The 25,392-nt window shown below is 39.4% G+C and overlaps 1 protein-coding gene across 6 annotated transcripts in view; it reads right to left on the bottom strand.

Annotated features, from left to right (window-relative positions):
* Positions 1-25,392, bottom strand: part of DIAPH2 (diaphanous related formin 2) — an 869,427-nt gene that overhangs the window by 302,332 nt on the left and 541,703 nt on the right. For all 6 annotated transcript variants that reach the window (XM_054038969.1, XM_054038972.1, XM_054038973.1 and 3 more), the window contains one exon: positions 8,952-9,075. In XM_054038969.1, the coding sequence (XP_053894944.1) occupies positions 8,952-9,075 (124 nt within the window). The remainder of the gene's footprint in view (positions 1-8,951; positions 9,076-25,392) is intronic.

Here is a 25,392-nt window from a genome sequence, read left to right as displayed (position 1 = left end):
GTTATGTTTTACTGAATATGATTATCCTATTTGTATGAATATATCATTTCTGTACCTAAAGTTAGGAATACCGTCTATACATCTGTACTACAAAAGTGTTTGCACCTCGGAAATGCCCACCTGACAGAATGCAATCAGTCTGGCTGGCTAACTGGGAACAAATCAATGGGCCATTAGGGAGAACAATATGTCTCCCTCCTTCCTGAGAAGCTTTCTTGGGATGCTACAAACAACCTCTGACTCATGGCTGCTTTGATCCTGCAGAGTCATGTGATCATGTCCCTGGTACTGGACTCCATGATAGAATACCAGTATTTTTCCACTGGGGGAGGAGGGAGGAACTACCCTGGAAAACAAAGGATTCTCACCATATGTAAAACCTATTTAAGCAGGGGAGTGACATAATCAGTGGTCCTTCTTCACTGAATCCCCGCCCAAGATGACTACTGTGAACATCTAAGGGCTAGTCTACACTGGCAATGCTAAAGCACTGCCATGGCAGTGTTTTAATGTGGCTTGTGTAGTCATGGCAGAGCGCTGGGAGAGAGTTGTTTCTCCCAGAGCTCTAAAAAAAAAAACCCACCTCCACGAGGGGCGTAGCTCCCAGCGCTAGTGCACTGTCTACACTGGCGCTTTACTGTGCTGAAACTTGCTGCGCTCAGGGAGGTGTTTTTTCACACCTCTAAGCGAGAAAGTTGCAGCACTGTAAATTGCCAGTGTAGACAAGCCCTAAGAAACAAAGACACAATTATGTAAAGACACATTATGTAAGCATAGCGACACCAGTTTTTATTTAAAGGTTTTACTAGCAGGTAAAGTGGAAAATATATATTCATAAATTATATGAAGAGTATAAATATAGATTAGGATGAAGAAATTAATAGTTTTATTTTATAACTTTTTTTCAGTACAGTGGGGAAAAAAAAAAGATGAAGGACCACAAGTGGAAACGATAAGGCTGAGTGCATGACTCCAAATAGAGATAGCAAGCCCAACTTCAACAGTCTATTTACTGCCTTGAGAGAGACAAGGTGGGTGAGGAAATATCTTTTGTTGGACCAACAGAAGCTGGTCCAACAAAAGATAACTATAATAATGCTGCATATTTATTACACTATTTCATATGACTACTGCTTGCATTTAGTGAGAACACTTGCTGTGCCTGGGATTAAAATTTTTGACCATCTTTTCTCTTTATAAAAGAGTCAAAAATAAGTTGTCAAAGGTGGATTTAATGCAATATAGTAAGGTAAGTAAACCAAGCATCACTATTAGAAATAGCTGTTCTGGCTCTTTTCTCACTAACTTGTGCCTCGTGTCTGATTCTTTTCACACCATTACCATTGGGTTTTTAATTATGTCTTGCTTCTCTCTCTGGACAAATGAGCACATCTCCTTTCACAATGTAAACAGTGATTTGCCCACAAAGAACAGGAAATTCCTAATGCAAGCTACAAGCACTATGAACTAGCAAACCCTTTGGTCAAAAGTATTCCAAGATCTAGATATGGTATCAGATAGTGTCTTTACTACAGGCCAAAGTCTTCCCTCGTATAATGATTATAACAGGAAATAACTGTTCCTGTGAGTACTGCCAGTCTTGTCTCTGCCAGCTGCAGTTTTTACCATTAGGCCCTTGATGGGTGGATTAGTCAACAATGTCCCTAGGCAGAACAGACTTTGCCAGTCATCTGGGACAATATACATGAAGGTTATTGTGTATGTCTCACTGAAACAAATTCCAATCCCCCCAAATAAAACAACCTCCTCACTGCTTGATGATAAGAAAAAGGCACTGAAAATCACAGATTATGCTTTTCGGGGGAAGAGGGGAAGTGTGTATCTTTGAATTTTTGCTGTATTATACAATAATCTGCATTTGTTTTAACATTTAATAAATAAATTTGCCTTACTTTTTCCAAGAACTGCCGTCAAGAACAATGTAATCAGATATAGTGCTATTGTTTTAACCAGTCTTGCGGAAAACTGTCTTTGCCCATACAGTAAGAGCAACTAAGGATTAAACTTCCCCTTCCACACTCCCCTCACATCAGTGAATACGAACTTCAAAAGCCTAAGGTTGTCTCTACACTACAGAGACTATACCAGCATAACCCTGTAATGCAGATGCAGACTACACTGACAGAAGGGGTTTTTTTTTGGTGTATGATTGTTACCTGCCCTAACAAAGTTAGCTATGGCCATAGAAGCATTCTTCCACTGACGTAGCTGCATCTACACAGGGGGGTTAGTTTGGCATAGCTATGGCATCAGGACTGTGTTTCTTTCATACCCCTGACTGACATATGTATGTTGAGCTAAATTTTAAATGCAGATCACATCTAACTGGGTCCATTCAAAAGCTATTAGGCATGGCAAAATATGTTAATAAAAACAAGATGGTAGATACTGGAATAACCTGGGTTTGGTCAACTCTCAAAATATTAGGATGATTAACCATCAAAAAGTAAGAAGGCCAGAGGGACTGTGCAGTGGCTGCAGCCTTCTCCACTTTTCGCTGCTGCTTGAGGAGATGTGAGCTATATAGTAACTATACTATAGCAGGCTGCTAATAAATGGCGCTGTATTTTGTTTCTATAAACATTATGTTAAGCAAAGGACTCTCTTGGAAAAAAGAAAGGAAAAGGAATTCCATAAATCTAGGACCAAAGAATGGATGTCACACTTATAAAACGGGACTGTATCTTGAAAAGCAGTGACTCTGAACAGGACTTAAGGTTATGGTAGCTAACTGAATAAGATGCTGTAACTAATAGGGCCAACGAGACCCTCAGGTGTATAAGCACAGGAATATCAAGTACAAGTAGAGTTGTAGTATTAGACCTCTGTATATGGCATTAGTGAGACTATTACTGGGATAATGTGTCCAGTTCTGAACTCCACACTTCAAAAATAATGTTGACATATTGGAAAGGTTCAAAAAGGAGTTACAAAAATGATTCAGGACCTAGAAAAAAACAGTACAGACTACAGAAATTCAGTCTATTTAGTTTATCCAAGAGAAGGTTAGGAGGAAACTTGATCACGGTCTACAGGTATCAACATGGGGAAGACATTTCTGACAGCACACAGGTCTTTATAATCTAGCAGAAAAAGGCATAATGAGATCCTATGCCTGGAAGCTAAAGTTAGACAAATTCAGACTAGAAATAAGATTCAATTTTTAACAGTGAAGGTAATTAATCCTTGGAACAAATTACCCAGGGACATGGTGGATTCTCTATTACTTGAAACCTTTTAATCAAGACCTTTCTAAAAGACATGCTACTGCTCAAACAGAAGTTATGGATTTGATGCTGAACTGATTGGTTGACATTCTTTAGCATGCACTATGCAGGAGAACAGACTAGATGTTCATAGTATTCCCTTTCTGGCCTTAAAATCTAGAAAATAAACTGCTCAAGGTGGGGTAGTAATAGCCTAGAGTCTGTCTGCTTCTACAAGGCGTCTACTTCTTATAACCCTGACAGCTCCAACTCAGACCTCATTATTTCTAGCAATACTGTCTGCTATGCATATTAAGGCAAAGGACCAATGATTAACCACTTGAGAAAGGTAATAATCCCCTAAGATTATACTGCCTGGAGTGCTTTTATTACCATTTTAAACTGAAATTTATGAACAATTATGCAGGGAAAATATATATACTCCTGAACTTGGATCTGCATTGATATTTCTAGGACAACCAATCTAAAACCAAGTCTGTGCAGGGTTCTAAAGCAAATCTAAAATAAAACCAAATCTAATTCTACTATCAAAGGCTCTCTTTTCATTTAGTTTCAGCAAGTTCTCCACTAAATCGGCTATTCAGATAGATGTGACCCCATGATTCCTCACATTTTTAGTCAACAAAATGTGTTGAAAAAACTGTTCAAAATCTATATCAAGTTAAATACTACAGACAAAATAACTACATACATTATAATGAAAAAATTTAAATTTAAAGTTTCAAATAGCCTACAATGTTTATTTGAATACATTTTCTCTGCAATGTTTTTGCTTTGAACAGTTTGTAGAATACTGTATTACTACTCTCTTCTTCCATGTCTATCTTTGTGTAAACATAAATGCAGCTTCATGAGATAATTGCTTTGATAGTTACAGATTAAAGTACATGAAATAATACTCACTGAAGTCATAACATAAACAGAAAGAGAAAAAAAAGTTATATGAAAGTACAAATTAAATTGCTTAAAAAGGGAACAAGAAAAGCAAAAATAGATATTTCAATTTTGTAAGTAAGCTTTACATTCATTCATTCATCTCTTAAAGACTAATCAATACCTGGACCTGTTTCTTACTTCTCTTCTCTCTCTCATTTTTTTTAAGCACGCGAAAACTGGGTCAATATTTTCTCATCATAACATTTTCTTCACTGTTGGGAATAGGGTGCTCTATTAACTGACCTCTTATCTTAGTATGGCACCATGCAATATTTATTTTGTATTCACTGAAGACAGTTCCAGCTACAATTGATACTGAGTAGCCTCTATTTATTGGTGTACAGGGAAAGCGAAATGATACCTTTAATTACGATATATGCATGGAAGTGCATCCCCGAGCTCCCTCTGCTGAAAATGATTAATGTTCTGACATTTTTGTCGTCCTTTTTCTGAAACGCGCAAGCAGTTATAGAGCACATTGAGCCATTCTCCCTGAAATTCCACAATTTTCTAATTTCACTGTGTGCCATCAGCAACCAAAGAATTCTACACTGGGCTGACAGAAATAGAAGAAACACACAAGGGAGGAAGACCTCTTTTTCTCTTTTAAGCAGCAGTGTTGTTCTTGAGTCTAAAAAATAAAGTATTTGAGTATAAAATAAATGAGTGTATTCAATGGCGAGAAGAAATAATAAATTTGATCATGTAGTACAATTAAATTTATTGGAACTGCCTTTCTAAAAATAAAAATCAACTATTTATCAGGTCATCTATTAATTATGAAAAGAAAAATCCTTAGACAGAAACAGTTTTTTTCTTACAGCCTTATCTATTTTGTCAAGTCATCAAATTTGTTCAATGTTACAGTATGATAAAGCTGCCAGGCACCTACTGCCTAACATGCCTCTTTTAATTACCAAGACCCATGGATGGCATCTCGCTATGATATCAGAAGTGTGGTGATGTGCAACGAAGTGAAGCCATTTCGTTAGTTGAGTTTCACAGCCCCAGCCCTGATTTCCACAGAAAACTGGTCAGGCCCCAAAATTTTGGGCAGCATGAAAAAGTTAGCAGCAATCTGTTAAAATGAAAATTTTCTTACCTTTTACTTCCTCTGTGCAGTCTGGTTCTACCAATGCAGTCAGATGAAGGAGTCACATTTCTTTTAAAAAATCAAGAAGGAAGCAACATAAATTTTAGCATTTTCATATCATCCAGCCACCAGCTCCTCCCATTCTCACTTACCCTTACCCTATGTGAGCTATTTCAAAGATTTAAGTAACTGATCCGCACTATAAACATACATACAGAACAAGAGCATCAACATTTGCTCAGAGAACTGAAGGGTATGGTTCTGCAAGGGTTTAACTCATGTATAAATGGAATTACCAAGTAAGAAATTACACTCTTTCCAGCCTAATTCTCACCATTGCAGATGGATGAGATCTGACTGGCTATCCCCAACATATTGAACTTGGTGATGGTGAAGAAAATGGCTATCATTAGACAAACTCCTTCAACCAGCTTGAAAATAAAGAAAACCCTGGAAACGAGAAAACCATCCCGAATAAAAAAGAGGAGCCCTAAATAATGGGTCATGGGGATCTGACAGGTGGTCAAATGCAAGAAGCTGCTAGGAAATGGGAGACTAAGATTAGAATGTATGTGAAAACTCTGACCGCCTAAGTGTAGCTATTACTGCAACCTGCACTTTGAGGAACTCAGGGGTGAACCCAAATCCTTTAGAACAGCACTTAAAACACTGGAAGTGATTCCCTATAATAGGCAAAGAAGTTACTCTTTTTTTCCTCAAGTGTGAACAAAACTAAATGTGGATCTAGCTCCTGAAGGATGCTCTGCTCACAACACAAGTTGACTGAATGAGCAGATTGGGATTGTGGTTAAGGAAAGGAGATTGGGAGAGTAGATGAAGTAGGAGGATGGCGCTTTAGAATTGTTATGCAAAATATTCTTAGACCACATGGATTATTCTGGCCATATTCAGGACCGTTTTCTTATGAAACCATGAAGCAAATGGGATGGAAGGGCATACGTAAAGCAAGAGGAAAGTTTTTGATATAAATTAGCCCTGAATTACTTTCCTGTGGTCCAGCCAGAAACTGTTAACAGGACCATGTAGGGAAGACAGCACTTGAGAGCTTAAGACTCACTCTCTCACTGGACCTTATCACAGTGTGAGCTACCTGGCTTGTTGGAAAAAGTGTGTCTGTAGTGGGGTGGTCACCCGCTCCTGCCCGGAAGGGCTTAAGACAGCCCTGGGAGAGGGCTGTTGCAGGGGGAAGTAGCTACTAGGCTGATTGGGGAAGCAGCCGCAGCTGGGCCATGCCCCAATCAGGCCTCAGCTGGCCCAATATAGGATGCTGGGAGCCAGAAGCTCAGCAGTCTCTCTCTAGCTGTAGAGGGAGATGGACCTGGCTGCAGGGATCTGAGTAGAGTAGGGCTGGGGAAAGGCAGAGGAACTGGGGAGGCTCCAGCCTGGAAAGCCCCAGGCTGCGGCCTAGCAGAGGGCGGCCCACGGGTAGGCAGAGGCAGCAGGTCCAAACCCTCCTTGCCAGTGATGAGTGGCTTATAGTGCAGTCTGACCCAGGGAACGGGGGCTAGTTGGTGACTGGCAGTAGCCCATGACTGAGGCAAGGTGGGCATTAGAGGTTGGGGGGTTCCCCAGAAAAGGGAGGCCCTGAGAGAAAGGGGTTCCTGCCAGGGGGCAGCACCCCAGATAACAGGGCACCGGGTCTGAGAGGGACCCAGGGGCCAAGCGGCAGCGGGACTCTGGCCGGCAGAGGGTGCTCTGTGCTGGAAAGAGCTAATTCTCTGAGACAACCAGCAGGAGGCGCCGCAGGGGTGAGTCCCGCACCTTCACAGTGTCTCTAATGCAGGTGATCAGAAAAGGAGCGAGGGATTATATAGGTTAGTGCCGGTTCACGAAAAGTCTTTTACTTGGACCAAGTGGAGCAGCACCAATCCTTTAACCCATGGATGCAGTGAAATACCGTGTTCTGTAAGGATCCGCTGTGGGCAGCACTGTGCTAGTTGCTCCTTTCTAGGGGGACTGGGGAGGAATTTTTCCCTTACCACATGATTGGCCAAGGCAAGTGTTCCGAGGGTTTTTTTTTTTTTTTTGGCCTTCCCTTCAGCAGGTTGGGGGGCTTCGTTCGAGCAAACTTGAAATGGGAGTTAGGCTATGACTTTGAAACTCATTATGTAAATGTGGGGCAGATGTCCAGCGCAGGTATTCTGTAGGGAAGGGATGCAGTGATCAGAGAAAATGGATTGGTAAAGGATTTAAAGCATGTATTCTTTAAAAGAGCAGAAACCAGGAGGTGGGATGAGGGGGGCCTAGGACTCCTACGGCTGGTATGGCAGGGAGCCAAACTCCCCTCCCCCACAAACCTTCATTCGAGAGGGGGGATGGTGAGGTCCCAGCAGCAGGTTGGCTGGGACCAGGATGGGTAAGGGAGAGGGCTGACAGAAGCCCCTGGGGAATATAGTGAAATGATTATGCAGTTACTTGCACTGTACAGTTTCATCTGCTGGTATTCCCAGATATTTAAGGATAAAGTTGTGGCCCAATTAAATCCAGTGTCTCCTGTCCTTCCAGCATGGCCAATCAATGACTTTTCTCTAACTCCCTTACAAATTAGTATGCCAGTTGGCAGGAGTGCTCCCCTTTATATTAGTCCACTGATCATGCTCAACAGATTTCCCCAAATGCGTTAAGGTGAGCCCACTGGCAAACATACCTATGTGTACTGCCTCTCCTACGGAGGAAGTTGAATACTCATGCTACATTCTATCAGCCCCTCAGCTTGTGTAAATAAATACATATACAAACCTCATGAGTTAGGAACAGACAAACACACATTAAACATTTTTTCATTTAAAGAAATATATGGATTTCTATATTAAATTACTGACTGAAAATTTCCTTTAAGCACAATGGAAATGTAGACAGTTCCACATAAATTTGATAGTTAGCTTCTTGCACTTACAGTCCTTTACTCATGAGCAAAAGTTGAACTACTTCATAAGTGAAAATTTTTGAAAGGGGAGGGGGAACAACCAGAGGTTAAATCTTGAGACAGTTACTGACATAAAGCTGTCGATTTTAGTTACTTTTAGATAAAGAATTCACAGTATTTATTCTCTAGAGAGATAACATGATAAGTCAATCTTCAGTTCAGACTATTTAATCATACTTACCAGAGCTGACACTTTTCTCCTAAAATTATAACTTTCAAAAAAATCAAAACAGACAATGACTATCAGCAACTTCTAATACTTTAAACTAAAGTTTTCTTGATGAGCCAAAATTTTGCAGCCAAAACTTCTCACTAAATATTTTCCATTTTCTACTCTTCTTTCCATATTCTTTCAGACTGAAGTGATGCAACCACTATCTAAAAGTTTGTTCTTTGATCATATGAAGCTATACTCTCTCCAGTTTATGACAGGATCCTGGGTATTCAGCTCCTTCAGTGGGGAGCCTTGAGAATGGTGTCATCTTTCTTCTTAAAAGCCTGATTACAAAGGCTACAAGCTAGCCACAGAGAAGAAGCAAAACAAATTTCACTTCTGCTAATGGCTTAATGTTTTTAACACTCAAAACTTTCTGATATGCGCTTCCCTGTGCAAAACAATAAACATGAAACAACAGACACTTCTAACTGTTAATTTCAAATATTGTAAATATTTAATAAGACAGACAAAAAACTAAGATTATCAACCCAGAAGTGCAAAAAGGATATGGTCATCTTTTCCACAAATTTATCATGTGCATCTTCTGTTTTAGGGAACTTCTCAATATCATTTTCTAGGCGATGGATCTGAAGTTCCATTGAATCAAGGTTGCTCTTGAGACTTTGAGCTGAAACTTAGAAAAAATGTGACAATGAATTAGAAAAACTTCTGGAATTCTGATTTAAAGAAAAGCAATGTCAGTAGAAGTATTCTTGAGGTAAAGAGAATAATTCCACTAAGCAGGCTCCCATTTTTTCTGAATTACTGCTCATAAAAATTCTAGCGTTCATAAAATAAGTGAGAATGTGTAATATAATATACCAAATCATCATGTTAAATGTGGGAATGTCACCATTTTATTCAACCATTAGTTCAAATGGATCTATTTCTATTTAAATTTATTGATGGAAATTCTAATATTTCATTCTTTTAAATCTAATTTGAAGATTAAAGAGAAACTAAGGTTCAAAGTGATTTTATCTTATTAATGCATGTACTTGGCTATATAAATGATTTAAGGGAAAATTATAGAAAAAAGATCAAATACACTGATTTCTATAAACCAACATCTGTGGAAGCCCTCAATACTTTTAACACCTACAGACAAATATTTGGATACCAGGAACTATTGACACCTTACACAAATACAAATAAAGAAAATATGGTGAAACAGCAATCATATTAATTTAAAAATAAAATATTCTGTAATATCTCAATGTACCCTCTAACACTGTATTAATTATGGCTTTATTATCCTTGAAATTCTTTACACCTTTTTTCCTGTCCTTCTCCTAGAAGACTTATCTCAAGAACCATATTAAAAATGTGCTAGTATTGCATATTCACTTTACACCTTCTCCAGCCTGGTTCTGACAGGATTCTTCTCTACCTTTCACTTGCTATATACTCTATACTTTCCTACACCTACTAGCATCTATGAAGAATAATATCTGATAATGATTTAAAGAACTAACATTTTCCTATTTTGGATGGCTATGACACTAAGTATAGTGATTGTAGCACCAGGGCTTCCAAACTATGGGTTGTAATATGCTTCTATTAAAATAAAGCACATTCCCCAACCAGGGTGGATAAGTATCTAAGATTTCTTTTTTAAAACAGTTCGGTTGGGTATAATAAATGTATGTATGTGCTATCTCTACAAGGTAAAATATGCATTTTTGAACCATATTCTGCCATCTGCCTTCTGATGTGCACCACATATTGCTGTGGAGCTCACAAAAATCAGACATGAAATCACAATAGCAGATTTTCTAAAGTTAGCCCTTTAATATTAGTGTGCTGTTTGACAACCAGATCCTTCCTCAGCATTACTTTCTGAGTCTCTAGAATTTTGCCGCTTTCATTTTAATGGACATGTCTTTGACACAAACTAGCAAGCTTTTAATGATAATGGAGACCGCTTTATAGGTGAGTAATCTCACTCTAAGGCAGATATCTACTGATTGATTACTAGGTCTCTTTCTTGAATGTTTTATGTCTTATACTGTATCACTGTATACAAGATTATTTCCTGCAGTTTAGCTGGTTGTGCTTCCTGCGTTCTTTTAATAAGGGGACTCAGTGGATCTGTAGCTGTAATACACTAGACACTTTTTCACAGGTTTTCATTTTTGATTTAATTGGTAAGATTTGCTGTTTCACAAGTGACTCACCCGGAACACTTAATAGGAGTAGCTTTACCTTTCTTTTTTTATGTTTGTACTTAAAATAAAACTCTGATTAAAAACAATAAATCAAAAGGTTTAAAACAAAACAGGTAGGAAAAGTCACACACACACACACACACACACACACACAGTCGAGGCACAGATAGTGGAGATGTAAATCCAGTACAAACAGCAAAAATCTATTAAACTGACCCTGTTCTCACCTGTACCCTTTTTGCATTGCTGTAACTCCATGGAACTTAATGTAGTTACTGCCAATTTAAAGTGGCAACAAGTCATATGTTGTAAGCACAGTAAGTATCAAATTCCAATATACTGCATTTATCTTATTTTACTGATTATTCTAATTGGGGGGGGGGGGGGGAAGAGTACGATACTAGATGAGCAGAAGATGCAATAGCACAGCCAATGAAGTAAGGCCCAAGTCTTGCAAACATGACCCATGCAGGCTGACCTTTGCACTCAATGCAAATAGTTTATTAGTTTATTAATTTTTGGTGAGCTTGAAGAGAAACAGTGATATTTGTGCTGTAAGTGAAGAACTTGTTTGAATTACAACAGTAATAGGTTTTTATCAGCAATGTGATATATTTGGATAGAGAAAAAACAACACAGAAGTAAAATGTGCTGGAATTGAAAAATAAATTAGAAAGATGGAAATGGTTATTTTGTTGGTAAAGAGAATAGTAGCTGGTAAATGAACTGGCACCATAACAGAAAACAAAGTATAACTGCATTCAGCACTCTGAAAATATTTAAGCACATAATTGCCTAGCAAAAAATAGTTCTTTACCTTTGCGTTTGAAATTTTAAAGTATCAAGACAAAACCAATTAACAATGACAAAAAAGCATGAGTTTCTGTGCTTAATTATTCCTCATATTAGACCAAAAATCACCCAACTATTTCTCTACTGGGGTCTTGGAAATCTTAGTATGTTGAAATTGGGGGGAAAAACCCACATGGGATGCATTTAAAAGTGACTTTATTGTTATTAATGAACTATGAACAAGTTAAAAATTTCCTAGGTTCAGAAGCACACTTGTGTTGGTATCTCACTGACACCATAATCAATTTTTTTTTTTTTAAAGCTACACACTGTACAGATGCCAGGGTCTAACTCACCCCATGTTTAGATAATGAAAACAGAGAACAGCAACAATATAAAAAGGTACATACACAGCGAAGTGGGAGTAAACAACCTACTACTTTGAACAAATGGGGCACATAGGTGCCATTTTCTGAATATACAAAGTTTTTACATTTCACTCATTTTTTGTGTTTTTTGTCTCATTCTCTGGAACAGATGCATCTCCTTCCTCATTTCCTAGGCCCTACACATCAGTTCACAGCATGCTAGATGCTGCTTCCCTAGAAGCCTGAGGAAAGGCTGCAAGATATCTTTTCTGCACCACTGTGACAGGATGTATAAACCCTGCACTGACAAGGTAGGGGCCACTACCAGGAATCAGAGACTGTGCCTTGTACCAGTCTAACATTATGATGGAAATTAAGCAGGGAGAGGGACCACCCCTCAACTACGGAGGCACTCCAGAGAGACTCTTTTTACACAGTAGTTTTACCATTTCTGTATCCATGTCCCTGATAAAAATTCATCTCTTACTCAGAGATTTTTGATGCCATGTGCAATTCAACAAAATTTAAACAATATAGTCATTCAGACTGTTGCAATGCAACAGTGAGAGGCTTTTTCTACCCAACAATGAGTCTTTGCCCCAGCAACTGTGGGCTTGCCAGGAAATGGATCTGACTATTGTGGCTTTCCTAAAAACTCTTCCTAGCAAGTGTAGGGTTCCCAGAAAATCAAGTTGAGAGTGTTATCTTAGAAGAAACTCAATTTGCTGGACAACTGCGTTCATACATGAGACAAATGTTATCTGGGGGTCTCAAAGACTCCCCCCGACTCTTTTAGTGCCTTTTTTTGAAAAACAAAAACCACTGAAATGATTAAGATAATAACAATGCTGAAATATTAATATAATCATATCATAATTTCTGCCTCAAAATTAAAACAATCTGACGCTAGAATACCTTCATAATTAATTTAGGAGTCTAGATACCATAATAGAGGCCCAATTTAAATGTATACCCCAAATTAAAAAACACAGTAAAAGAACTAAAGAAGAGCAACAGTGGCTTAATAACCACGTAAAAGAAGCAGTGAGAGATAAAAAGGCATCTTTTAAAAAGTGGAAGTCAAATCCTAGTGAGGTAAATAGAAAGGAGCATAAATACTGCCAAATTAAGTGTAAAAATGTAATAAGAAAAGCCAAAAAGGAGTTTGAAGAACAGCTAGCCAAAAACTCAAAAGGTAATAACAAAATGTTTCTTAAGTACATCAGAAGCAGGAAGCCTGCTAAACAATCAGTGGGGGCCCGTGGATGATCAAGATTAAAAAGGAGCACTTAAAGATGATAAAGTCATTGTGGAGAAACTAAATGAATTCTTTGCTTCAGTCTTCACAGCTGAGGATGTTAGGGAGATTCCCAAACCTGAGCTGTCCTTTGTAGGTGACAAATCTGAGGAATTATCACAGATTGAAGTGTCATTAGAGGAGATTTTGGATTTAATTAATTAATTAATTAACAGTAACAAGTCTCCAGGATCAGATGGCACTCCCCCAAGAGTTCTGAAAGAACTCATATGTGAAATTGCATAACTATTAACTATGGTTTGTAACCTGTCCTTTAAATCGGCTTCTGTACCCAATGACTGGAAGATAGCTAATGTAACACCAATATTTACAAAGGGCTCAAGAGGTGATCCCGGCAATTACAGACTGGTAAGTCTAACGTCAGTACCAGGCAAATTAGTTGAAACAATAATAAAGAATAAAACTGTCAGACACATAGAAGAACATAAATTGTTGGGCAAGAGTCTACATGGTTTCTGTAAAAAGAAATCATGTCTTACTAATCTATTAGAGTTCTTTGAAGGGGTCAACAAACATGTGGACAAGGGAGATCCAGTGGACACAGTGTACTTAGATTTTTAGAAAGCCTTTGACAAGGTTCCTCACCAAAGGCTCTTACGTAAATTAACTTGTCATTGGATAAGAGGAAGATCCTTTTGTGGATTAAGAACTGTTTAAAAGACAGGGAACAAAGGGTAGGAATAAATGGTAAATTTTCAGAATGGAGAAGGGTAACTAGTGGTGTTCCCCAAGGGTCAGTCCTAGGACCAATCCTATTCAACTTATTCATAAATGTTCAGGAGAAAGGGGTAAACAGTGAGGTGGCAAAGTTTGCAGATGATACTAAACTGCTCAAGATAGTTAAGACCAAAGCAGAGTGTGAAGAACTTCAAAAAGATCTCACAAAACTAAGTGATTGGGCAACAAAATGGCAAATGAAATTTAATGAGGATAAAGGTAAAGTAATGCACATTGGGAAAAAAATAACCCCAACTATACATACAATATGATGGGGGCTAATTTAGCTACAACTAATCAGAAAAGAGATCTTGGAGTCATCGTGGATAGTTCTCTGAAGACGTCCACACAATGTGCAGCGGCAGTCAAAAAAGTAAACAGGATGTTAGGAATCATTAAAAAAGGGATAGAGAATAAGACGGAGAATATTTTATTGCCCCTATATAAATCTTTATATGAATACTGCGTACAGATGTGGTCACCTCATCTCAAAAAAGATATACTAGCATTAGAAAAGGATCAGAGAAGGGCAACTAAAATGATTAGGAGTTTGGAACGAGTCCCATATGAGGGGAGATTAAAGAGGCTAGGACTTTTCAACTTGGAAAAGAGGAGACTAAGGGGGGATATGATAGAGGTATTTAAAATCATGAGTGGTGTGGAGAAAGTGAATAAGGAAAAGTTATTTACTTGTTCCCATAATATAAGGACTAGGGGCCACCAAATGAAATTAATGGGCGGCAGGTTTAAAACAAATAAAAGGAAGAAGTAGTTCTTCACACTGCACACAGTCAACCTGTGGAACTCCTTGCCTGAGGAGGTTGTGAAGGCTAGGACTATAACAGGATTTAAAAGAAAACTAGATAAATTCATGGAGGTTAAGTCCATTAATGGCTATTAGGCAGGATGGGTAAGGAATGATGTCCCTAACCTCTGTTTGTCAGAGGTTTGAGATGTATGGCAAGAGAGAGATCACGTGATCATTACCTGTTAGGTTCACTCCCTCTGGGGCACCTGCCATTGGCCACTGTCGACAGACAGGGTACTGGGCTGGATGGACCTTTGGTTTGACCCAGTATGGCCATTCTTATGTTCTTAAATGACCCCAATAACATCGTAATGACTTTTTTTACTACACTAAAACCACAACAGGTATTCAGATTAAATCAATTATAACAGGTTGTTCTCATCATAGTTTGAGAATATTTAAAGAAAGAAAAGGCAGTGTTTTGCCTATCATGTTTTAAATTTTTGTACATGTTTGGGGTCCAGGAGATCCCAAAGATCTTAGAAGTTTAATATTTCATTTTTATCACTGAAATTCACGGGTCTGACTCCACTACCTTTTTAATTATTTTTTTTTTTACCACTACATATAAACCACAACAGATAGGATGATAAAACCACTGAGGAAAGACTGAACTCCATCCTAGTTTGAGAATACTTAAGAAGCACAGATTTGGCATGACAATTTTTATTTACATTTTTGCACGCACTGGGGTCAGATAGGCTCCAAAACATTAGGAGGTTATATAAAACAAGGGAAGAATTTTCAGTCTTTTATTTTTATTATGCAAAATTCAGAAAACAGTTCAGATTCAAGCCTGAGGCCAAGATGATCATCAGTACTAACGGATCTTTACACAGGAAGTCTGAGGGATGCATTATACATTAAAGAGTTGTACTCCTCCATTGATAAGTGCCCAACTTTCACTAATGACACTGCTAATTATGGGTGGAAATAGATTACAACATATTTGAATTAGCATGTGTAGGTTCTGCTCAAAATCCCAAAGGCAGTCTGATTTACTCGGAAGTGTTTGTAAATGAATCAATGACATCATCACAGCTTTCAAGCAGCTAGAATTTAAAGAAAAAGTCACAATCAAATGAATGGATATTTCTAAAAAAAACCAGCCAAACAGCGGAAACATTACCGGTGGTTCATAGAAACTTGTATCTTACAAGCACATAAGCATGGAAACTGCATTCTATTGATAAAACCTTATATTTTGATACCTAAGATCCTAACAAATTGAATTTTATTCCTTTAACTAACAACATTTTAAGCCTCAGCTCAGGGACAGAGGTAACAGTGAAATTCAAAAGCACTTGCGTTATTCAACTAAATGTTTTAACCAAGGTAAAATTACAAGGCAAAGATTTACTCTTTACATTTACTGAAGTATTTTAGTTTTTGACACACAGGACAAAAGACAATTTTGTAGATAATCTGTAAGATGTTTCCTGACTAGCCAAACCAGCGTCATTCAATGACATTTTTAAAAAACAGAAAGAAATGTCATAGCTGAGATCTTCTCCTTTTATGTGAGGGAGTATGTCTGCCTTTTGTTTATGAAATAAGCAACCTTTAGGTACTTATTGCTTGGTGATTCTGAATGCTGTCAAAGCATCAGTAGGCAATAAGGTCATCCCCCAATCTTTGTGATCATATCTTCATTGCAGAGTTAGTCTGGACTAACATGGGTGGAGCATCCCCACAGAAAAATCCTATCCATGTGAGCCCCATGTAACTGCATCCACAATGGTGCTGTACTAGCTTGAGTGCTGGGCTGGATTTCTAGCAGGCTATCCCATGTCATGTAGTATTGCATCAAACTGGATACACTACAAATGCTCTCTCTCTCTCCCTCCCCTAATAGGGAGAAGCTGTCTGTGGCATCAACATGAGAACAGTACTTTATGTAAATAACTTCCAAGTGGACTTCTTCATTATTAATTCAGACAGTTCTGATGATGAAAACAAAACAGCATTTCCCAGAAAGAACTTTTAACGAGAATGTCATTAAGGAATTCAGTACTCTGCCTCAGAGGTGGACCTTGGGGTCCTCCCAAGTCTGCAAAGTAACAGGGAGGGTTTTCCTTGTCAAATCCAATACTTTTTCATGAAATATTTCAAATGCGATGAACTGGCATTTTCTGACAAAACAGTATCTCATCAGAGATCAGCTCATGTGCGTGCGCTCTCTCATTATGTGTGTACATATGTGCTTGCACAAACACACACACTCCAACCCTCCCCCTGCTGTTTAGGAAAGGTATTAGAGACTTTATTTTAAATGAATACATGTTCAATGTATATTTACATATATAATGCTGCATGCACATTTTACCTGTTTCCACTCGTCAGTAAATCATTGTGAAGGATTTACTATTTAAGTATTATGAAAGATGACAAATGAGAAGAGGTTTTCATTGGCTTTGTGATGGGTCATGGACATTTGATAGGAGTCTTTGGAGGTTTTGGGTCAGTAAGCTTGTTAATAATAAATAGGCATAATACTGTGTACATGCAGCAAAATGGAACTTCTTTGAACAGGTAGCCCTTGCCATAAATATGTGAGTAAGACTGAACCAGTATTCTGTCACTGCTCCCTCCCCGAAGTGGAGATTTGCAAAGAAAAAAAAAGAACTTTACTTTTTCTTTTAGTCTGCCAGTCAGATTTTGGGTACACCATATCCCTCCTTGTTTTCACAAGCACCAAGTTCTGTGGTGCATTATCTACCCTGAATATTGAAGGAAAACTCAGTTTTACCAAGATAAATTTCTTTTGTTTCATATTTGTTTAATGTTTTTTAAATTTATTAATCATTATTAGGATCCTTTAAAGTGTCAATCTGAACACATTCTAATTTTGAGATTTTATTCATAAAATAAAAACAAATGCTGTTCTCAAAATAACAAGGACTTCATGTGTACCTACCTGCAAACAGCAAATTTTATTTTTTCCACTAGTATACTATTGATGCCTAACAAAAATATGAACTTAAATAAACAACATATTGACTAATATGGTCAAGGTAAATGCTGATTAAACTAAAAAAGTTTTCAAAATGTTATGTTTATGCATATATTAGTTACATTCTATTAGTGGATCTGAAAACTCACCATAAATCTATGTTATTTTTAAAGAGTGTGTTTAAAAATGTGGTCACAAACAGCATCCAACAAATACAACATCAAAATCCCAATTCCTATTGCAATATCTGCATACAGTAACTCCTCACTTAAAGTCATCCCAGTTAATGTTGTTTCATTGCTGATCAATTAGGGAACATGCTCGTTTAAAGTTGTGCAATGCTCCCTTCTAACGTCGTCTGGCAGCCGCCTGCTTTGTCCACTGCTTGCAGGAAGAGCAGCCCGTTGCAGCTAGCTGGTCCCCGCTCCCCTAAGTTCCCTGTGCTGCAGCCGCCCAGAAGACTATCAATCGGCAGTTCAGCTGTTCCTCCCCGCAAGCCATGGGCTGCTCCTGCCCTCTGCCTTGGAGCTGCTCCCAGAGACTCTTGCTTGCTGTGCAGGGAAGGAAGGCAGGGTTGTCAGGGTGTCCCCCTCCCCCCTGTCCCCCGCTTACCCCTTCTCCATATAGAGCAGGGAGGGGACACGGACGGAGAGAGACATAGAGAGTTGGGGCAGCAGCTGCTGTCTCAACTTCCTGATCCACTTAAGAAGACAACGCTTAAGAGTAGGTCAGCTTACTTAAAGGGGCAGTGTGCACCTCTCTCTCTCTCTCTCACACACACACACACACACACACACACACACACACACACACAAGGTGTGTGTCTGTCTATGTCTGCTACACTGTCTCCCCTCCCTCCTGTTCCTGCTGCTTTGATAAGATGCTACATTAACAACAATGTGTTAATCCTTGAGGGCTCAGCCGAATGCTAGTTCATCATTTAGCAGCAAGGCATTCCCTGTGAAATATCCCTCTAACTTCAACACCTCAACCAAGCTTCACAATCATCATAGCTGTGAACAGTATTAAATTGGTTGTTTAAAACGTATACTGTGTGTATATCTATATAGTATATAGTTTTTTGTCTGGTGAAAAAAATTTCTCTGGAACCTAACCCTCCCTGTTTACATTAATTCTTATGGGGAAATTGCATTCGCTTAACATCGTTTAGCTTAAAGTCACATTTTTCAGGAACATAACTACAACGTTAAGCGAGGAGTTACTGTATTTGTCCCAATCCTTGGGCATTAGGTAGTGCATCATTTCCACTGATGATCATTTCCATATATTAACCCCCTGACATTGGAATTCTCAATATAGGATGTCAAAATTAGGGTTTCTAATCATCAAGGAACACAGCTTTAAGGGGGTTTTAAAAGGGCCAATATCACAAAGCTGAAAACAATTATGCTAAATTAGCTGGGAGGAATAATTTAATCAGAACAAATTTAAATGATAATTAGCAATTGTTTAAGAACACTTTACAAGATGCACAAAAAACACAATCAAGGAAGAAGTTGCATTGGTTAAAAACCCAACCTGTTTCGAGAGTAAGTGAAGGCAACGCGCGTGCTCTCTTTCTAATGTACAAGAAATGGAAGAAAGAGGAGGTTAATAGTAATGAATACAAACCGGAAGCTAGGAATTGTAGAAAATGGATAAGGCAAGCAAAGGGACACAAGGAAAAAATTATGGCTGGTAGAGTTAAGGATAATAAAGAGAAAATTGTAAAGTAGATTAGGAACAAAAAATAATCCTAATAATGGTATTGATCAATTACTAGATGGAAATTGCAGAATTATCAATAACAATGCAGAAAAGGCAGAAGTGTTCAATAAATAGTTCTGTTCTGTATTTGGGAGACAAAACAGATGATGTAGTTATATCATATGATAACACTTTCCATTACACAAGTCTCTCAAGAAGATGTTAATAGTAGCTACTAAAGTTAGACATTTTTAAATCATCAGGTCATATAACTGGCATCCAAGGATTTAAAATAGCTAACTGAGGAGCATGCTGGACCATTAATGTTGATTTTTAATAAATCGTGAGACACCAGAAAAGTCTCACAAGACTGGAAGAGAGCTTATGTTTTGTCAATATTTAAAAAGAGTAGATGAGATGACCCAGGTTATTATAGATGTCTGTCTAACATCAATCTTGGGGAAGATAATGGAGCTGCTGATATGAGACTTCATTAATAAAGAATTGAAGGAAGATAATATAGAGAGTAATATAATTAAGGCCAATCAACATGGGTTTATGGAAAATAGTTCCTTTGCAACTAGGTGATTTAAAAAAAAAATGAGATTACAAGTTTGGTTGATAGAAGTAAAAAATGCCTCTGTAAGGCATTTAACTTGGTATCACGGGACATATTGATTAAAAAAAATAGAAAGATATAAAACACAACAAGGCACACATGAAATAGATTAAAAGCTAACTAACAGATCAGGTCACAAACTGTTATTTTAAATGCGAATAATCAACAAACAGGCATGTTTCTACTGTGATCCTACAGGGAATGGTTCTTGGCTCTATGCTATTTAACATTTTATCAATGACTTGGAAGAAAACAAAATTACTGATAAAGTTTGCAGATAACCCAAACATTGGAGGAGTGGTAAATAGTGAAGAGGACAGGTCACTGATATAGAGCAATCTGGATCGCTTGGTAAACTGAGCACAAAAACAATGTGCTTTAATATGGCTAAATGTAAATGTATATATCTAGGAATAAAGAACATAGGCCATACTTACAAAATGGGTGACTCTACCCTGGGAAGCACGGACTCTGAAAAATATTTTGGGGGTCACAGGGGATAATCAGCTGAACATGAGCTCTCAGTGTGAAGCTGTTGCTAAATGGGTTAATGTGATCCTCGGATGCAAAAAAGGGAATTTCAAGTAGGAATAGAGCAGTTACTTTACCTCTATATTTGGCACTGGTACAACTGCTGTTGGAATACTGTTTCCAGTTCTGGTGTCCATTATTTGAGAAAGATGTTGATAAATTGGAGTGGGTGAAGAGTAGAGCCACAAGAACAAGTAAAGGATTAGAAAACTTTCCGTGCTGTGATAGACTCAAAGTGCTCAATCTATTTTGCTCAAAGAGAGGGATAAGTTGATTACACTGATTGTATAAATGGGGAACAAACATTTGATAATGGGCTCTTCACTCTAGCAGAGAAAGTTATAACCCAATACAGTGGCTGAAAGTTGAAGCTAGACAAATTGAGACTGAAAACAAGGCATACATTTTTTATCAGTGGGGGTAAATAACCATTGGAACAATTTACCAAGGGTCATAGTGGATTCTCCATCATTCGCAATTTTAAAATCAAGACTAAATGTTATTCTAAAAGATCTGCTCTAGGAATTATTGTGGGGAAGTTCTATGGTCTGTGTTATACAGGAGGTGAGACTAAACAATCACTTCTGACCTCAGAGTATGAATCTATGGCTCATACTACTGAAAAATGCAGCTGTGCCTTTAAGGGAGATCTGACAGCAGTGAGAAATTAATTAAAATATCCACATATTTATTTACACTAAAAACCAGTAGTAAGGGCAGCCATATAAGTATGATGAACACCAAAGTAATAATTTCAGCCGCATAGTATGCGTATTGTATACTAAGAGAGAAAGTATATATTTTCATCACAGATGAAGGCCACAATCAGATTACACTGTCTGTAACACAGGGTCCTGCATGTGTATAGCACAAGGAATAACAGTCTTCACTACATATAGTTGAAAAATATTCTCAAATTAATATTCTGCACCTGCTTATTTACATTATATACATCTCAACACTTACCCATTTTGCATCGCTTCGTACAAGTCTCAGCATGTTCCTTAATTATACCACATACCTGAATATTTATTTCACAAGCCTAGCATTACTTCCTCTACTCAACAGTGCATTTGTAACATTTTATATTCATTTTGTTCAGTCAAGTGCTGTGTAATTGAAACATGAGCCTCTTACAAACAAAATTAACAAAACTCTTAGAGATTTTATTTTTCTTTTACAGTCTTTAGAAAAATACTGTAATAGAAGAACTGGATAGCTTGTTGGACTTTGAGGCTTTTTGCTTCTAGATTAATGGTTCCAATCTGACTACCGGATGGGGAAGAAAAAAATTGACACACTGTAGGCCACATGTAGCACTCTTGAAAGAGACCAGATTGATCATTCTGTCAACAGAGCCTGAAGTTTTTGATCTATCTACAGAACCAATATTGAAGGGGAAGCAATAATGCATATGTGACCTATATTACCAATCTGCCTCATCTGTGACTGCGAAGTCCAACCACTAAGGGTATGTCTACAATACGAAATTAGGTCGATTTTATAGAAGTTGATTTTTAGAAATCGATTTTCTACAGTCGATTGTGTATGTCCCCACTAAACGCATTAAGTTGGCAGAGTGCGTCCTCACTACCGTGGCTAACATCGACTCACCGAGCGGTGCACTGTGGGAAGCTATCTCACAGTTCCCACAGTCTCCGCTGCCCATTGGAATTCTGGGTTAAGCTCCTAATGCCTGATGGGGAAAAACATTGTCATAGGTGGTTTTGGGTACATGTCGTCAGTCTCCCCTCCCTCCGTGAAAGCAACTGCAGGCAATCATTTTGCGCCTTTTTTACTGGGTTACCATGCAGATGCCATAGCACAGCAAGCATGGAGCCCGCTCAGCTCACCGCTGCAGTTGCAAGCCTTGTAAACACCTCACGCATTATACTACAGTATGTGCAGAACCTGGCTAAGAGACGGCAGCACCAGGACGATTGTGAGGAGGACATGGACACAGAATTCCTGAAAGCACGGGATGTGGTAATTGGGACATCATGGGGGCAGTGGGGCTGGTTGATACAGTGGAACGCCAATTCTGGGCCCAGCAAACAAGCACAGACTGGTGGGACCGCATAGTGTTGCAGGCATGGGATGATTCCCAGTGGCTGCGAAACTTTTGCATGCATAAGGCCACTTTCCTGGAACTCTGTGAGTTGCTTTTCCCTGCCCTGAAGCACAGGAATACCAAGATGAGAGCTGCCCTAACAGTTGAGAAGCGAGTGGTGATAGTCCTGTGGAAGCTTGCAACGTCTGACTGCTACCGGTCAGTCGGGAATCAATTTGGAGTGAGCAAAAATACTGTGGGGACTGCTATAATTCAAGTAGCCAATGCAATCACTGATGTTCTGCTATCAAGTTAGTGACTCTGGGAAATGTGCAGGTCATAGTGGATGGCTTTGCTGCAATGGGTTTCCCTAACTGTGGTGGGACGATAGATGGAACACATATCCCTATCTTGGCACCAGACCATCTTGCCAACCAGTACATAAACCTCAATGGTGCTGCAAGCACTGGTGGATCACAAGGGACGTTTCACCGATATCAATGTGGGATGGCCAGGAAAGGTGCATGACACTCGCATCTTTAGGAACTCTGGGCTGTTTGAGCAGCTGTAAGAAGGGACTTACTTCCCAGACCATAAAATTACTGTTGGGGATGTTGAAATGCCAATAGTTATTCTTGGAGACCCAGCCTACCCCTTGCTCCCATGGCTCACGAAGCCATACACAGGCAGCCTGGAAAGTAGTAAGGAGCAGTTCAACTATAGGCTGCGCAAGTGCAGAATGGTGGTAGAATGTGCCTTTGGACGTTTAAAAGCTCTCCGATGCTGTTTGCTGACCAGGTTAGACCTCAGCGCAACCAATATTCCCATTGTTATTATTGCTTGCTGTGTGCTCCATATTATCTGTGAGAGTAAGGAGGAGACGTTTATGGCTGGGTGGGAGGTTGAGGCAAATCGCCTGGCTGCCAATTTTGAACAGCCAGACACCAGGGCGATTAGAAGAGCACAGGTAGGCATGCTGCGCATCAGAGAGGCTTTGAAAACCAGTTTCATGACTGGCCAGGCTACGGTGTGACAGTTGTGTGTGTTCTTCTTTGATGCAAACCCACCCCCTTTGTTGATTTTAATTCCCTGTAAGCCAACTACCCTCCCCCCTTCGATCACAGCTGGCAAAGGAAATAAAGTGACTATTGTTTTGAAACCATGCATTCTTTCTTTATTAATTAAAAAAAAAAAAAAAAGCAGATAACTGGTAAGGTAGCCCAGGTGGGGTAGGTGGAGTGGGGGAGAAGGGAAGGACAAGGCCACATTGCTTATTGTAGCCACACTACAAATCAAAAATGCTCGAATGACAGCCTTCTATTGCTTGGACCATCCTCTAGAGTGGAGTGGCTGGGTGCCCAGAGCCTCCTCCCCCTCCCACTCCCTCTGCGTTCTTGGACGTTTGGGTGAGGAGGATATGGAACTTGGGGAGCAGGGCAGGTGGTTGTACAGTGGATGCCGCAGAGGTCTGTGCTCTTGCTGGCTTTCCTGCAGCTCCACCAGATGCCTGAGCATGTCCATTTGCTACCCCATTAGCCTCAGCATTGCATCCTGCCTCTTCTCATCGCACTCACTCAATGCTTTCGTGGACTCTGCCACTGAATGCCTCCATGCATTCAGCTGTGCCCTATAAGTGCAGGAGGACTGCATGAGCTCGGACAACATGTCATCGTGAGTGCATTTTTTTCACCTTCTAATCTTCTAACCTCAGGGACGGAGATGACAGGGGGAGTATAGAAACATTTGCACTTGTGGGGGGATAAAAAGGGAGAGTAAAATTTAAGATGATACATTTCTGAGAACAAAAGGGAGACTCTTTCACAGTGAATCAAGCAATTCACAGCAGACAGCACATGTGCTTTAGGTATAAGGTCGCATTTTGCCTTTTATATTGAGTGCCTGCCGGTATGATGACACATCTCACACATCTGGACAACAGAATTCAGTTTCCAGGCAGCCATGGTAAGCCAAAGGTTACGTGGGTTTGGCTTCTAATGCCTTCATAACATGTGGGTATGTTTTCAAACTGCAGTACCCTCCTTTCCCATAGAAAGCAATGCCGAGTAGCGTTTGCCATTTAAAAGGAGAGGCTGCCGTTTTTGGGTGCAGCACACATCTCCCTTCACACCTCTGCGTGGTTATTTAGGATAATCCCTTCACCCCTCCCCCCGCCACGTGGCTATTCTCAGGGATGCTCCTTTTAGCCAAGCGCAAACAGCCCAGCATTAATAGAGTCCTTTTACTGTTCCCTTAGAAAAATTCCCCTATTTCAACTAGGTGACCATGAATGATCTCTCTCTCTTGAGGCTAACACAGAAAGATACAGACCGAATGTTGCTTGAATGTGACCAAAACCCAGGATCATTCGCTGCCATGCTTTGTGCTGCAATGATTCCAGACTACTTGCTACTGGTTTGGCGTGGTAAAGTGTCCTACCGTGGAGGACGAAATAAGCAGCCCTTCCCAGAAACCTTCTGCAAAGGCTTTCAGAGTACCTCCAGGAGAGCAACATGGAGATGTCCCTGGAGGATTCCCACTCCATCACCAGTCACGTTAACAGACTTTTCCAGTAGCTGTACTGGCCGCAAATGCATCCAAGTCTTCAGGACAAATCAAACATTAAACACTATTGCTTTTAAACCCTGTACTGTAGTTACAAATGTGCACTCACCCGAGTGCCTTCTCTGCCTTCAGGGTTGGGGATCCTGCCTTGGGAGGGTATTGGCTCCAGGGTGATGAAAAGGTCCTGGCTGCCAGGAGAACGGATTCACCGCTTGCCTCTTCCTCTTCCTCATCCACAAAATCCTCCTCCGTGTTGCGTGAGACTCTCCCTTTGCAGGTGTCCACAGACAGTGGTGGGGTAGTGGTAGGGTCCCACCCTAGAATGCCATGCCGCTGATCATAGAAGCGGCATGTATGG

Source organism: Malaclemys terrapin, chromosome 9 (genome assembly GCF_027887155.1).
Source record: "Malaclemys terrapin pileata isolate rMalTer1 chromosome 9, rMalTer1.hap1, whole genome shotgun sequence".
NCBI classification, from domain to species: domain Eukaryota; kingdom Metazoa; phylum Chordata; order Testudines; family Emydidae; genus Malaclemys; species Malaclemys terrapin.
The sequence above is the reverse complement of the archived record's forward strand: the minus strand, read 5'-3'. Positions and strand labels throughout refer to the sequence as shown.